The sequence below is a fragment of the Anomaloglossus baeobatrachus genome, chromosome 9, assembly GCF_048569485.1.
Source record: "Anomaloglossus baeobatrachus isolate aAnoBae1 chromosome 9, aAnoBae1.hap1, whole genome shotgun sequence".
In the NCBI taxonomy this organism is placed as follows: Eukaryota; Metazoa; Chordata; class Amphibia; order Anura; family Aromobatidae; genus Anomaloglossus; species Anomaloglossus baeobatrachus.
The window spans coordinates 55,642,620-55,659,228 of record NC_134361.1 but is presented as its reverse complement, the minus strand read 5'-3'; the positions used below and the strand labels follow the sequence as shown (position 1 = coordinate 55,659,228).

Sequence of the window (16,609 nt, the reverse complement as noted above, 5' to 3'; positions counted from 1 at the left end):
CACACCTGTGACACCCATAGACGGATAGTCCCCGCCCCCGTCGCACATGCGATATCTTGTGATAGCTGCCGTAGCGAACATTATCGCTATGGCAGCTTCACATGCACTTACCTGCCCTGCAACGTCGCTCTGGCCGGCGACCCGCCTCCTTCCTATGGGGGCGGGTCGTGCGGCGTCACAGCGATGTCACATGGCAGGCGGCCAAAAGAAGCGGAGGTGCGGAGATGAGCGGGATGTAAACATCCCGCCCACCTCCTTCCTTCCTCATTGCCGGTGGACGGCGGGCGCAGGTAAGGAGATGTTTATCGGTCCTGCGGCTTCACACACAGCGATGGTTGGAGCTGCAGGAACGACAAACAACATCGTACATGCGGACGCACCGACATTATGAAAATGAACGACGTGACACAGATCAGCGATTTTTGACTGTTTTTCGCTCGTTCATCGTCTCTCCTAGGCTTTACACGTTGCGACGTCTTTACCGGCGCCGGATGTGCATCACTTTTGATTTGACCCCGACGATATCGCAGTAGCGATGTCGCAACGTGCAAAGTACCCCTTTAGGCTTTTAATATTTTATAAAACGGACTACAGCAATTAAGAAAGAGTTGTCCAAGATGTGGTCAACCCCTTTAATATTTCTTGAGCTGTTATTCCTGTTTATGAATAAATTGACAACTAGGTGGTTACCGTTCCCATTAGGCTATGTGCGCACTAGGCGTTTTTTTCACGCTGCGTTTTTATGTGCGTTTTTGTCTAAAAAACGCACCCGCGGCTAAAAAACGCGGCAAAAACGCATGCGTTTTTGCCGCGATTTGGTGCGTTTTTTGCTGCGTTTTTGCTCACTGCGTTTTTAATCAGTGCACAATGCCATTAAAGATTGTTGATGAAAAAAAAAAAAAAAAAGGTCTGATGTCATTTCCTTCTTCAAAATGTTCATTGTATGCAGGAGAGCAGACAGCTGCAGAACTAGTGTATGCAGGAGAGCAGACAGCAGCTGCAGAACTACAAGTCTCAGCATCCTCCATTCACTAGTGTATGCAGGAGAGCAGACAGCAGCTGCAGAACTACAAGTCTCAGCATCCTCCATTCACTAGTGTATGCAGGAGAGCAGACAGCAGCTGCAGAACTACAAGTCTCAGCATCCTCCATTCACTAGTGTATGCAGGAGAGCAGACAGCAGCTGCAGAACTACAAGTCTCAGCATCCTCCATTCACTAGTGTATGCAGGAGAGCAGACAGCAGCTGCAGAACTACAAGTCTCAGCATCCTCCATTCACTAGTGTATGCAGGAGAGCAGACAGCAGCTGCAGAACTACAAGTCTCAGCATCCTCCATTCACTAGTGTATGCAGGAGAGCAGACAGCAGCTGCAGAACTACAAGGCTCAGCATCCTCCTTCCAGGACTGTATGCAGTTTTTTGCCCAAAAAGAAAAAAAAAATGACATGGGCTTCGCCATATTTTTGTATGCTAGCCGGGTACAGCAGGCAGGTACGGGCTGCCCCCAACCCCCAGCTGCCTATTTGTACCCGGCTGGGAACCAAAAATATAGAGAAGCCCTTTTTTTTAATTATTTCATGAAATAATTAAAAAAAAAAAAATGACGTGGGCTTCGCCTAATTTTTGAGTCCAGCCGGGTACAACTAGGCAGCTGGGGATTGGAATCCACAGTGCAGGGTGCCCATGCTTTCTGGGCACCCCCACTGCGAATTGCAGTCCGCAGCCACCCCAGAAAATGGCGCTTTCATAGAAGCGCCATCTTCTGGCGCTGTATCCAACTCTTCCAGCTGCCCTGAAGCCGGGTGGCTAGCCGGGTAATAATGGAGTTAGGGCTAGCTGTATATTATCAGCTGGCCCTAAGCCCGAAATTCATGGTGTCACGCCAATATTAGACATGGCCACCATGAATTTCTAGTACAGATAAAAAAAACCACAACACACAGAAAAATATTTTTATTAGAAATAAAACACAACACAATTAGTGACTCCATCTTTATTGAAATAAAGAACCCCCCTCCGCAGTAATCCTGGGTCAGGGTCCCGCGCCGTCCAATCAGGATCCAATATCATCTGATCGGTTTGCTGGAAGGCAAAGCGATCAGATGATCTGTCAGGTTCAAGGATGTGAATCACATCACACAGCAGCTGATTGTATAATCGGCTTTTATACAATCAGCTGATGCATCAGTAGAAAAAAAAAAAAAAAAATAATACTCACTTATGTGCTGTGCTGATTACCGGCAGCTCCTGGAGCGATCGATTGGACAGGAGTCTGATCCCGTCCGATCGCTGCAAGAGCTGCCGGTAATCAGCTGATGAAGTCCCCTGACGGCAGGATCAGCTGATAGCCGGCCGGGCGCCCGCGTCACCGCGATCAGCTGATGCGTCAGGTGACTGCATCAGGTGATCCACCGCCAGGTCCTGCAAGCAAGGTCCTGCCCCGGGGAGACTGCACACCGCCAGAGCGGCGGGACCGGGAGGAGATGGGAGCGGGCATGGCACCGGGACCCTGCGGACAGGTGAGTATATATGACATTTTTTTTTTTTTTTACTGTTCACTTTGATTTTCGCCGCTGCCTCCACCTCCCGCCCAGACATGGCGCCGCACGGAGCTGACATGCACAGGACGGGAGGTGGACGCAGCGGTGACGGTACCGGGAGGATTCACGCTTCTGTGTTTACCAACAGAAGGAATCCTCTTCCTGTACACGTCACTGTAGTACCCACCCCTTGCGTTTATAGCTGCGTTTTTAGTCATAGAAACGCGGCTATATGCATTTTTCATTGCGTTTTTAACATCTCATTGAATTCAATGGGTGAAAAACGCAGTGAAAAACGCAGAAATAATTGACATGCTGCGTTTTTGTGGTCACCACAAAAACGCAGCTAAAAAAAAACGCTGTGTGCGGACAGCACTTATGAAAACCCATTGACATTGCTGGGGAAGCAATGTCACTGCGTTTTCAGCACAAAAACGCGGTAAAAAACGCCGCTAAAAACGCGGCAAAAACGCCTAGTGCGCACAAGGCCTTAAAGGGGTTTTTCCTTGCATATGCAACATTGACTGGAAAATGTCAGACCGCGTAATGACCCGAACTTAGTAACATCTGTCAATTTATTCAGAAATGTGTAGGTGTGTAGGAGGAAATACAGAGAACACATCACATAGGGAAGTTCTACATAAGATGAACGAAGATTCTTATATTATGGGGAACACAATTATTTACTAACACTCTGTTCACATTTTTGGTACAATGCCAAACACCATGATGAAAATCCACCTTATAGTAATGAATGGTATATTAACCATAAGGCTACGTTCCCACGTTGCTTTTTTATGTGCTTATTTTCCTAACATAAAAAAGCATGTTTTGGCAGGAAAAACTCAGCAGAAAAAACACACATTTTTTTTAATGCGTTTGCGCATTTTTCATGTGCGTCTTTTCCTGCTTTGTGCTTTTTTTTAAGTTGTGGCGATGGCAGAGGTTCAGGTGCTGTAATCCCACGATCGCTGCCGGGTCTCCAGCTGATGTTACAGCCGGGACCCAGCTCTCATTGCCCGGAGCGGTGCCCGCGCTGCTTCCAGCAGTTTAATCCCCTAAGGTCTAAGCCACATGGCGTGAAAATCGGAGCGAGTGGAGTGCGATAAAAAAAATCCCATTCCACTCGGACCAATATTAGCCTGTGTGTCAGCACCCATGAGCGATTATTGTCTCAGCCCTAATCGGGGCGAGAAAACAATCGCAACATGCTGCGGATGTAATGCGAGACTCTTTCTCTCGCACCCATTCAAGTGAATGGGGAGAGAGAAAAATCGCACTGCACTCGCGGTACACTGGTGTATCGCGAGTGCAGTGCGAGAATGGCAATAGCCGGCTACGGAGGAGAGAATAAGATAAATCTCTCCCTCCCCTCCGCAGCACTGGACCCCTCTTCAGCGCCGGCCCGCCCCCCCGCAGCTGTGGTCCGCTCGCACGATCAGACCTCAGTCGCAGGGACACTTGCATGACATTCGGCTCTGCTGTACTGCCAGGGGATAGCAGTAATCCCCGTGTGGCCCCAGCCTTAATGCTGTGATCAGTTGAATTGCAACATTCAAGAGACAGGGAGAGGAGTCTCTTATGTCTCCCCAGTGATTTGGTCCCAGTAACTCCGGGTTACTGAGCTAAAGAGAGCCTCACACACCATGCAGTATGCATAGTGTGTGAGGCGAAGTGCTGCGCTATAGTCCCCTGTAGAGATAAAGCATTGAGATAAAGCTCCGCCCCTCCGCTTCTATTGGACGGCTGCCGTGTGACGTCGCTGTGACGCTGCACGTACCGCCCCCTTAGAAAGGAGGCGGTTCGCCGACCACAGCGACGTCGCAGGGAAGGTAAGTTCGTGTGACGGGTGTAAGCGATGTTGTGCGCCACGGGCAGCGATTTACCCGTGATGCACAACCGACGGAGTCGGGTTCGCTTGCTAGCGATATCGAGCGTGTAAAGTACCCTTTAGGCTGCGAGATCGGGTTAGGAGACCTGCAGTCAGTCCGTGCATTGTAGGCCAAGTGCCGACTGATTTTCACAGACGTCTGACTTAGCCCTTACTGAGAAGAAGGGGAACTTATAAGCCAAATGTGTGTTCAAGCTGGGTAGTCCATAAGAAAATTTAGAAAAAGTAACCTCTACTTGTGAAGTCCCTCAATCTGTCACATCAACTCCAGTGTCAGCCCATAGATATGTCTAAATTCTTCTTGCTAACTCTATGCCGGTGCTGCCAGCACTTTCATCACCCTCACGCTTCACCCTTAAAGGGAACCTGTCACCAGGTTTATCCCTTATGAGCTGTGGCAACCATCAGTGGGCTCTTATATACAGTATTCTGGAACGCTGTATATAAGAGCTCAGGCCAGTGTGTATAACGTAAAAAACACCTTTATTATACTCATCTAGGGGGTGGTCCGGTCGGATGGGTGTTGCTGAACTCGGTCTGGCACCTCCTTCATCTTGTGCGATCGCCGTCCTCCTGCCCAGTCCCATGTGCATGACGCGTCCTGCATCATCCACACAGAGGCCTCCATTGTGCTCCTGCGCAGGCGCACTTTGGTCTGCCTGGCTGACGGCAGAGCAAAGTACTGTAGTGCGCAAGTGTGGGAGGTCTTTGACCTCTCCTCACGTCTGCTCATCACAGTACTTTGCTCTGCTCTCAGCAGGGCAGATCAAAGTGCGCATGCGCAGGAGCAAAATGGAGGCCTCTATGTGGATGACATAGGATGCATCATCCACAGGGGCTGGGCAGAGACCTCCATTGCGTTACTGTATATGCGCACTTTGATCTGCCAGGAGGACGGTGATCGCACAAGATGGAGGAGATGCTGGACTGAGACCAGCGACACCCATTGGACTGGACTGGACCACCCACTGGGTGAGTATTATAAAGGTGTTTTTTTACGTTCTACAGATCAGCCTGGGCTCTTATATACGGTATTCTAGAATGCTGTATATAAGGGCCCACTGGTGGTGGCCGCAGCTTATAAGGAAAAAACCTGATGGCAGGTTCCCTTTAATTCAACCAAGGTAGAAAGGTTAGATTGCATTGAAATACTTATTGTCAAAATGCCATTTTTTTGGAACCAAGAATCAGCAATTTGTTGAGGAATTGTTCGCTGTCGTCTATCACCTTCCAGGCACCATAACAGTTATTGTAGCCTCTATAAGAAGAACATCAAAAACTTTGTGACTCAATAAGACTCAGCTTTCATAAACTTAGTTTTCCCAGGAATTTAAACATTTGCAAAGAGTAGGGATTGGGGTAAATCCAAAGAAACTTCACTTCCCCCGGTGTTTACTTGTCATACATCATTCATATCACTGCTGCAGCCAATCAAAGGCCTAAGTGGTGATGCCAGTATATACAACACTAGTGATGAGCGAGTATGCTTGTTACTACTCGGTACTCGCACGAGTATCACTGTACTCGGGCTACTCGGCGGGTACCGAGTAATTTTGCAATACTCGTGCTTTACTCGTGGTCTTCATCCCTGCATGTTGGCGCTCTTTTGAGAGCCAGCCCTCATGCAGGGATTGGCTGGCAGACCACTGCAATGCCACAGCCCTGTTAGTTGTGGAATTGCAGTGATTGGCCGGCCTGCACAGCGTGACCGAGCCTTTATACCGGCGGGCGCGCTGTGCTCTGTACACAGCCATCTCATATTCCCTGCTTTCCACGCCCACAGGCGCCTATGATTGGTTGCAGTGAGACACGCCCCCACACTGAGTGACAGGTGTCTCACTGCACCCAATCACAGCAGCCGGTGGGCGTGTCTATACTGTGCAGTAAAATAAATAAATAAATAATTAAAAAAACCGGCGTGCGGTCCCCCCAATTTTAATACCAGCCAGATAAAGCCATACGGCTGAATGCTGGTATTCTCAGGATGGGGAGCTCCACGTTATGGGGAGCCCCCCAGCCTAACAATATCAGTCAGCAGCCGCCCAGAATTGCCGCATACATTATATGCGACAGTTCTGGGACTGTACCCGGCTCTTCCCGATTTAGGCTATGTTCACACTTTGCGTTTTCACCTGCGTTTCCGCTGCTTTTAGAGTCAGTTTTGAACTGCAGCGTTTTTGTGCCCAAATGCATGCGTTTTGATTTTCCATTAAAGTCAATGAGAAATCATGAATTCTTGTACACACTTTGCGTTTACAAACGCATCACAAAATTTGCATAAGTTTGGTCAAAAACCATGCGTTCAGAAAAGGACCCTGTCAATTGTTTTTGCCATTTGTGGTGCGTTTTGTTAACATTGAAGTCAATGAGAAGTTGCAAAAAGCAAGAAATATCAAAATTCCTGCGTTTTACCTGCTTTTTCATTGCAGAAAACATGCGTTTTGGACTACCAAAACGCATGCTTTTTGGACATCAAAATAATGAATTGATATGTTCCTTTACACACACACATAATCCGACAATTAAATTTAAGAAAAATATGCATTTATTGTTATTTTACCGATAAAATGTATCTTAACGCTATAATTTTATTAAATATATCTTTTTCCATTATTTTTCCCATTAATATAAATTTGTCCCTTTTTTTTCTACTTTTTCATTCCGTCTGAATGTTTCAACTTTATTTAGTAGTGTCTTGATGTTCAAAACGCATCTGTCAAAACGCAGGTGAAAAAGCATGCAAAAAGCGCTGAAAACGCATCTGAAACGCGGTAAATACGCATGCGTTTTCAGCGCTAAATTTCTTAAAAAGGCAACTTTGGCTAAATCAATTAAGCCCAAAACGTGCGTTTACAACTGCATGTAGGATGACGGAAAGTGCGCACATAGCCTTACCCTAGTGCGTCGGCAAATCGGGGTAATAAGGAGTTAATGGCAGCCCATAGCTGCCAATAAATCCTAGATTAATCATGTCAGGCGTCTATAAGACACCCTCCATGATTAATCTGTAAATTACAGTTAAAAAACACACACACCCGAAAAATCCTTTATTAGAAATAAAAAACACTAACAAAGTCCCTCATCACCAATTTATTAACCCCGACAAACCCTCCATGTCCGGCGTACTCCACAGTCCTCCAGCGTCGCGTCCAGCTCTGCTACATTCAGGTGACAGGAGCTGCAGAATACACCGCCGCTCCTGTCAGCTTCACACAGCAACTGAGGTGAGTAGCGCAATCAGCTGCTGCCAGTCAGGTAACTCACGGCCACCGCTGGATCCAGCGGTGGCCGCGATTAACCTCAGTGACAGTAGCTGATCGCTATACTCACCTCAGTTGCTGCATGGAGCTGACCGGAGCGGCGGTGAGTAGCGCGATCAGCTGAGCTGTCACTGAGGTTACCCGCGGCCACCGCTGCATCCACCGCTGGATCCAGGTAACCTCAGTGACAGCTCAGCTGATCGCTATACTCACCTCAGTTGCTGTGTGAAGCTGGCCGGAGCGGCGGTGTATTCTGCAGCTCCTGTCACCTTCATGCAGCACAGCTGGACGCGACGCTGGAGGTCCGTGGATTACGCCGGACATGGAGGGTTTGTTGGGGTTAATAAATTGGTGATGAGGGACTTTGTTAGTGTTTTTTATTTCTAATAAAGGATTTTTCGGGTGTGTGTGTTTTTTAATTGTAATTTACAGATTAATCATGGAAGGAATCTCGGGGAGACGCCTGACATGATTAATCTAGGATTTAGTGGCAGCTATGGGCTGCCATTAACTCCTTATTACCCCGATTTGCCAACGCACCAGGGCAAATCGGGAAGAGCCGGGTACAGTCCCAGAACTGTCGCATATAATGTATGCGGCAATTCTGGGCGGCTGCTGACTGATATTGTTAGGCTGGGGGGCTCCCCATAACGTGGAGCTCCCCATCCTGAGAATACCAGCCTTCAGCCGTATGGCTTTATCTGGCTGGTATTAAAATTGGGGGGACCGCACGCCGTTTTTTTTAATTATTTAATTATTTATTTCCCTTCACAGTATACACACACACCGGCTGCTGTGTTTGGGTGCAGTGAGACACCTGTCACTCAGCGTGGGGGCGTGTCTCACTGCAACCAATCATAGGCGCCGAAAAGCAGGAAAGTAGGGAATACGAGATTGTTTAATGAGCGGCCGGCTTTTTCAAAAAGAGGAAAAGCCGCCGGAGTTTAGTGAACAGCCGTGCAGCGCCGCGCCGGAGATCGGGGAACGGTAAGTAAGAGAGAGGGGGGAGAATGACCGACAGACTGTGAGAGGGGGACAGACAAGACAGAGAGAGACCGACAGAGAGAGACCGACCGACGGGAGATAGAATGAAAAAAAAAATGACCGACATCGCTAGTAAAAAGCACAAAACGTGCGTTTTGGACATCGGAGTGCCACACAATGTTTTACGTAAAATCTTTCATGTATTAATCTCAAAAAGTAACATACACCAGCTCGATCTCACTATTGGGTATGTGCCCTTAACATTTCCGCCATGAAAATTCATTTTGGTGTCATTTTGGAAGGTTTTCTGGTGAGTCCGTAAAAATGGTGTAAAACGCGGACAAAATTGTTCACAGCTGTGACTTTTGAGTGATAAATGCTTCAAGGGATCTTCCCCATGCTGTTGCCATGTCATTTGAGCACTCTTCTGAGACTTTTGTGACATTTTTAGGGTTTCTACATGCTGCCGGGGGTCATTTCAGAAAAATACTCAGGTCTCCCATAGGATAACATTGGGCTCGGTGCTCGGGCCGAGTACACGAGTATCTTGGGATGCTCGGCCCGAGCCTCGAGCACCCGAGCTTTTTAGTACTCGCTCATCACTATACAACATGTGACCAATAAGGCCAGGGCTCGGACGCAACGGTCACATGAATGGGGTACGGCACGTCATCACTGCAGGAGGTCAACAGAAACTAGCTGGGACCACTGAGCATCAGTGATGGAGCGAGCACTGGGTGATTGAAAAGGATTGAGTAGACAAATACGGTATATATTTTGATAACAATGCTCATCTAAATTGCTATGAATCCCAGAAAGCCTCCTGGTGGAGTAATATGCACTAAATTTAGGTGCATGCCTCCATAATAAATTTGGCACATATTGGGAAAAAATATGCACCAGATTTGATCTAGCAAGACTTTCCACAATAATGGATACAAATTTCTGCCTGTCCGTGGTTTCGCTGCCCCAGCTAAGCCCTGTAGACACCAAAAATGTGCCAAATTTCTCCCCAGAAAACCCCTATTGCATTCATAAAGGACCGGCCGGTGCCATCTGCTCCGATCACACAGGGTCGGTCATGTTTGTGTGCCTACCAGATCAGTAATTTTGCAACAAACTGCAATATGTACCGCAATGTATTGCACATAGGTTCAAGTCCCCTAGGAAAACTAATAAAGTAAAAATATTTAATACTGTCAAATGAGTAACTGCCCTAGCTAATAAAAAATCAGAAAAATCTGTGCCTTACAATGAATGCTGAAAATAAAAAAAAAGTAGAAATGCCCTGCACACGAGGTAAGAGACATGGCTAATCAGGAGAACGATACCACATTTCTAATTGGAGGATTTTGCTAATAGCATTATTATTATATCTACTACATATAGGGATAGGATCTTGCCCTGTCATCCTGTATAAACCTGGAGCTGGCCCTGGGGTCCTATATAAACCTGGAGCTGGCCCTGGGGTCCTGTATAACCCTGGAGCTGGCCCTGGGGTCCTGTATAAACCTGGAGCTGGCCCTGGGGTCCTGTATAAACCTGAAGCTGGCCCTGGGGTCCTATATAAACCTGGAGCTGGCCCTGGGGTCCTGTATAAACCTGGAGCTGGCACTGGGGTCCTGTATAACCCTGGAGCCGGCCCTGGGGTCCTGTATAAACCTGGAGCTGGCCCTGGGGTCCTGTATAAACCTGGAGCTGGCCCTGGGGTCCTGTATAAACCTGAAGCTGGCCCTGGGGTCCTGTATAAACCTGGAGCTGTCCCTGGGGTCCTGTATAAACCTGAAGCTGACCCTGGGGTCCTGTATAAACCTGGAGCTGACCCTGGCGTCCTATATAAACCTGGAGCTGACCCTGGCGTCCTATATAAACCTGGAGCTGACCCTGGCGTCCTATATAAACCTGGAGCTGACCCTGGCGTCCTATATAAACCTGGAGCTGGCCCTGGGGTCCTGTATAAACCTGAAGCTGGCCCTGGGGTCCTGTATAAACCTGGAGCCGGCCCTGGGGTCCTATATAAACCTGGAGCTGACCCTGGCATCCTGTATAAACCTGAAGCTGGCCCTGGGGTCCTGTATAAACCTGGAGCTAGCCCTGGGGTCCTGTATAAACCTGGAGCCGGCCCTGGGGTCCTATATAAACCTGGAGCCGGCCCTGGGGTCCTGTATAAACCTGGAGCCGGCCCTGGGGTCCTATATAAACCTGGTGATGGCCCTGGGGTCATGTATAAACCTGGAGCTGACCCTGGAGTCCTATATAAACCTGGGGCCGGGCCTGGGGTCCTATATAAACCTGGAGCTGGCCCTGGGGTCCTGTATAACCCTGGAGCTGGCCCTGGGGTCCTGTATAAACCTGAAGCTGGCCCCGGGGTCCTGTATAAACCTGGGGTCGGGCCTGAGGTCCTGTATAAACCTGGAGCTGACCCTGGAGTCCTATATAAACCTGGGGCCGGGCCTGGGGTCCTGTATAAACCTGGAGCTGGCCCTGGGGTCCTGTATAACCCTGGAGCTGGCCCTGGGGTCCTGTATAAACCTGGAGCTAGCCCTGGGGTCCTGTATAAACCTGGAGCCGGCCCTGGGGTCCTGTATAAACCTGGAGCCGGCCCTGGGGTCCTGTATAAACCTGGAGCTGACCCTGGCATCCTGTATAAACCTGGAGCTAGCCCTGGGGTCCTGTATAAACCTGGAGCCGGCCCTGGGGTCCTGTATAAACCTGGAGCCGGCCCTGGGGTCCTATATAAACCTGGAGCCGGCCCTGGGGTCCTGTATAAACCTGGAGCCGGCCCTGGGGTCCTATATAAACCTGGAGCCGGCCCTGGGGTCATGTATAAACCTGGAGCTGACCCTGGAGTCCTATATAAACCTGGTGCCGGCACTGGGGTCATGTATAAACCTGGAGCTGACCCTGGAGTCCTATATAAACCTGGGGCCGGGCCTGGGGTCCTATATAAACCTGGAGCTGGCCCTGGGCTCCTATATAAACCTGGAGCTGGCCCTGGGCTCCTATATAAACCTGGAGCTGTCCCTGGGGTCCTGTATAAACCTGGAGCTGTCCCTGGGGTCCTGTATAAACCTGGAGCTGGCCCTGGGGTCCTGTATAAACCTGGAGCTGTCCCTGGGGTCCTGTATAAACCTGTAGCCGGCCCTGGGGTCCTGTATAAATCTGGAGCTGGCCCTGGGGTCCTGTATAGTCCTGGAGCCGGCGCTGGGGTCCTGTATAAACCTGGAGCTGGCCCTGGGGTCCTGTATAAGCCTGGAGCTGGCCCTGGGGTCCTGTATAACCCTGGAGCTGGCCCTGGGGTCCTGTATAACCCTGGAGCTGGCCCTGGGGTCCTGTATAAACCTGGAACTGGCCCTGGAGCTGGCCCTGGGGTCCTGTATAACCCTGGAGCTGGCCCTGGAGCTGGCCCTGGGGTCCTGTATAACCCTGGAGCTGGCCCTGGGGTCCTGTATAACCCTGGAGCTGGCCCTGGGGTCCTGTATAAACCTGGAGCCGGCCCTGGGGTCCTGTATAAACCTGGAGCCGGCCCTGGGGTCCTGTATAAACCTGGAGCTGACCCTGGCATCCTGTATAAACCTGGAGCCGGCCCTGGGGTCCTGTATAAACCTGGAGCTGGCCCTGGGGTCCTATATAAACCTGGAGCCGGCCCTGGGGTCCTGTATAAACCTGGAGCCGGCCCTGGGGTCCTATATAAACCTGGAGCCGGCCCTGGGGTCATGTATAAACCTGGAGCTGACCCTGGAGTCCTATATAAACCTGGGGCCGGGCCTGGGGTCCTATATAAACCTGGAGCTGGCCCTGGGCTCCTATATAAACCTGGAGCTGGCCCTGGGCTCCTATATAAACCTGGAGCTGTCCCTGGGGTCCTGTATAAACCTGGAGCTGTCCCTGGGGTCCTGTATAAACCTGGAGCTGGCCCTGGGCTCCTATGTAAACCTGGAGCTGTCCCTGGGGTCCTGTATAAACCTGGAGCTGTCCCTGGGGTCCTGTATAACCCTGGAGCCGGCCCTGGGGTCCTGTATAAATCTGGAGCCGGCCCTGGGGTCCTGTATAGTCCTGGAGCCGGCCCTGGGGTCCTGTATAGTCCTGGAGCCGGCGCTGGGGTCCTGTATAAACCTGGAGCTGGCCCTGGGGTCCTGTATAAGCCTGGAGCTGGCCCTGGAGCTGGCCCTGGGGTCCTGTATAACCCTGGAGCTGGCCCTGGGGTCCTGTATAACCCTGGAGCTGGCCCTATGGTCCTGTATAAACCTGGAGCTGTCCCTGGGGTCCTGTATAACCCTGGAGCCGGCCCTGGGGTTCTGTATAAATCTGGAGCCGGCCCTGGGGTCCTGTATAGTCCTGGAGCCGGCGCTGGGGTCCTGTATAAACCTGGAGCTGGCCCTGGGGTCCTGTATAAGCCTGGAGCTGGCCCTGGAGCTGGCCCTGGGGTCCTGTATAACCCTGGAGCTGGCCCTGGGGTCCTGTATAACCCTGGAGCTGGCCCTGGAGCTGGCCCTGGGGTCCTGTATAACCCTGGAGCTGGCCCTGGAGCTGGCCCTGGGGTCCTGTATAACCCTGGAGCTGGCCCTGGGGTCCTGTATAACCCTGGAGCTGGCCCTGGAGCTGGCCCTGGGGTCCTGTATAACTCTGGAGCTGGCCCTGGGGTCCTGTATAACCCTGGAGCTGGCCCTGGGGTCCTGTATAAGCCTGGAGCTGGCCCTGGAGCTGGCCCTTGGGGGTCCTGTATAACCCTGGAGCTGGCCCTGGGGTCCTGTATAACCCTGGAGCTGGCCCTGGGGTCCTGTATAAGCCTGGAGCTGGCCCTGGAGCTGGCCCTTGGGGGTCCTGTATAACCCTGGAGCCGGCCCTGGGGTCCTGTATAACCCTGGAGCTGGCCCTGGGGTCCTGTATAAACCTGGAGCGGGCCCTGGGGTCCTGTATAAACCTGGAGCTGGCCCTGGGGTCCTGTATAAACCTGGAGCTGGCCCTATGGTCCTGTATAAATCTGGAGCTGACCCTGGGGTCCTGTATAAACCTGGAGCTGGCCCTGGGGTCCTGTATAAATCTGGAGCTGACCCTGGGGTCCTGTATAAATCTGGAGCTGACCCTGGGGTCCTGTATAAACCTGGAGCTGGCCCTGGGGTCCTGTATAAATCTGGAGCTGACCCTGGGGTCCTGTATAAACCTGGAGCTGGCCCTGGGGTCCTGTAGAAATCTGGAGCTGACCCTGGGGTCCTGTATAAACCTGGAGCTGGCCCTGGGGTCCTGTATAAACCTGGAGCTGGCCCTGGGGTCCTGTATAAACCTGGAGCCGGCCCTGGGGTCCTGTATATACCTGGGGTCACGAGTACACAGCCATGACCTATGGGGGGTAATATCTCACTTGGGATAATTCACACAATTAATATATTTCCGGTCGAACATTTCATCAAATTGCCGAAACCCTTCCTGGCGTCAGGCTGACATTTGTAGGCTTTGTTTTATGACACAAGCACATGTAACATTTGCCACCGCTGACACAGCTCACACACGTATATAACCTCTCTGCATTCTCACAAGTCCATTGACTTCTATGGTGAGAAAAAGTTGCCCGGTGGCCATTTGTGTGGTCCAGGTAGCCCCATCCCTGGCAGGCACTGCAGGAGCTGAGCTGTGCAAGCATCTCCTCAGCCAGGGTGTGGCTGCCATCTGCCAGCAACAACAAAGATGTCCTGCACTGAGCAGAGGACAGCAGGGTCGTCACCAGGGACCCCCATTGCTGTGTGACAGACCCCAGCAGCTGAGCTCTCAGTCAGGAGAAGACGCGAGAAGTTGTCAGGCGGATACATGGTAACCACACATCTTGCTGCAAACTTCCTGTACAATCCTCTCTAGTCACCGTCCCCGGCACATGAGGACAGGGAGGGGGCAGCAGCCTGTGTGGTGGGCACAGCTCCGCAGCACTGCCCTGTGCCCCACGTGTGCTGAGGGAAGGGGGCAGCTGAGGGCAATGGTGGGCACTCACCAGAATCACCGAGCTCCTCACCGCCTCCACCACACTCTGCCTCAGCTCTGCCGCTGTCCCGGGCTTGCTGAGCCTTTTGGTGAATTTCCTGACTTCAGACATGTTGAAGTGGCAGTCAGGGAGTTCGCTGTGCCAGTGAGGGGCGGCTGCAGTATGACCCTCCGGAGCTGCGCTCTCCCCTTCACTCCTCTCTGCTGCTGCTCCTCCTCCTCTGCTGCTTCCACTTTAATTGCTCAGTCAGAGCATTATCATCATGAGAAGTCTGCTGAGGGCTGAGCCTCGTCAGGGTAGTGACAGGAGGATGCTGAGAGGAGGGTAGTGACAGGAGGATGCTGAGAGAAAGGAGGGCAGTGACAGGAGGATGCTGAGAGGAAGGAGGGCAGTGACAGGAGGATGCTGAGAGGAAGGAGGGCAGTGACAGGAGGATGCTGAGAGGAAGGAGGGCAGTGACAGGAGGATGCTGAGAGGAGGGCAGTGACAGGAGGATGCTGAGAGGAGGGCAGTGACAGGAGGATGCTGAGAGGAGGGCAGTGACAGGAGGATGCCGAGAGGAAGGAGGGCAGTGACAGGAGGATGCTGAGAGGAGTGCAGTGACCGGGGGATGCTGAGGAGGAAGGAGGGCAGTGACAGGAGGATGCTGAGGAGGAAGGAGGACAGTGACAGGAGGATGCTGAGAGGAAGGAGGGCAGTGACAGGAGGATGCTGAGAGGAGGGCAGTGACCGGGGGATGCTGAGAGGAAGGAGGACAGTGACAGGAGGATGCTGAAAGGAAGAAGGACAGTGACAGGAGGATGCTGAGAGGAGGGCAGTGACAGGAGGATGCTGAGAGGAGGGCAGTGACAGGAGGATGCTGAGAGGAAGGAGGGCAGTGACAGGAGGATGCTGAAGAGGAAGGAGGACAGTGACAGGAGGATGCTGAGAGGAAGGAGGGCAGTGACAGGAGGATGCTGAGAGGAGGGCAGTGACCGGAGGATGCTGAGAGGAAGGAGGGCAGTGACCGGAGGATGCTGAGAGGAGGGCAGTGACAGGAGGATGCTGAGAGGAAGGAGGGCAGTGACAGGAGGATGCTGAGGAGGAAGGAGGACAGTGACAGGAGGATGCTGAGAAGAAGGAGGACAGTGACAGGAGGATGCTGAGAGGAAGGAGGGCAGTGACAGGAGGATGCTGAGAGGAAGGAGGGCAGTGACAGGAGGATGCTGAGAGGAGGACAGTGACAAGAGGATGCTGAGAGGAGAGCAGTGACAGGAGGATGCTGAGAGGAAGGAGGGCAGTGACAGGAGGATGCTGAGAGGAGGGCAGTGACAAGAGGATGCTGAGAGGAGGGCAGTGACAGGAGGATGCTGAGAGGAAGGAGGGCAGTGACAGGAGGATGCTGAGAGGAGGGCAGTGACCGGAGGATGCTGAGAGGAAGGAGGGCAGTGACAGGAGGATGCTGAGAGGAGGGCAGTGACAGGAGGATGCTGAGAGTAAGGAGGGCAGTGACAGGAGGATGCTGAGAGGAGGGCAGTGACAGGAGGATGCTGAGAGGAAGGAGGGCAGTGACAGGAGGATGCTGAGAGGAAGGAGGGTAGTGACAGGAGGATGCTGAGAGGAAGGAGGGCAGTGACAGGAGGATGCTGAGAGGAGGGCAGTGACAGGAGGATGCTGAGAGGAAGGAGGGCAGTGACAGAAGGATGTTGAGAGGAAGGAGGGCAGTGACAGGAGGATGCTGAGAGGAAGGAGGACAGTGACAGAAGGATGTTGAGAGGAAGGAGAGCAGTGACAGGAGGATGCTGAGAGGAGGGCAGTGACAGGAGGATGCTGAGAGGAAGGAGGGCAGTGACAGAAGGATGTTGAGAGGAAGGAGAGCAGTGACAGGAGGATGCTGAGAGGAGGGTAGTGACAGGAGGATGCTGAGAGGAAGGAGGACAGTGACAAGAGGATGCTGAGAGGAAGGAGGGCAGTGACAGG

The 16,609-nt window shown here is 51.9% G+C and overlaps 1 protein-coding gene across 4 annotated transcripts in view; it reads right to left on the bottom strand.

The window, feature by feature from the left end:
- DOCK11 (dedicator of cytokinesis 11) overlaps positions 1–14,891 on the bottom strand; it is a 449,693-nt gene extending 434,802 nt beyond the window's left edge. For all 4 annotated transcript variants that reach the window (XM_075323721.1, XM_075323722.1, XM_075323724.1 and 1 more), the window contains exon 1: positions 14,660–14,891. In XM_075323721.1, the coding sequence (XP_075179836.1) occupies positions 14,660–14,761 (102 nt within the window). In that variant the 5' untranslated portion in view covers positions 14,762–14,891. The remainder of the gene's footprint in view (positions 1–14,659) is intronic.
- Between the last annotated feature and the right edge of the window lie 1,718 nt (positions 14,892–16,609).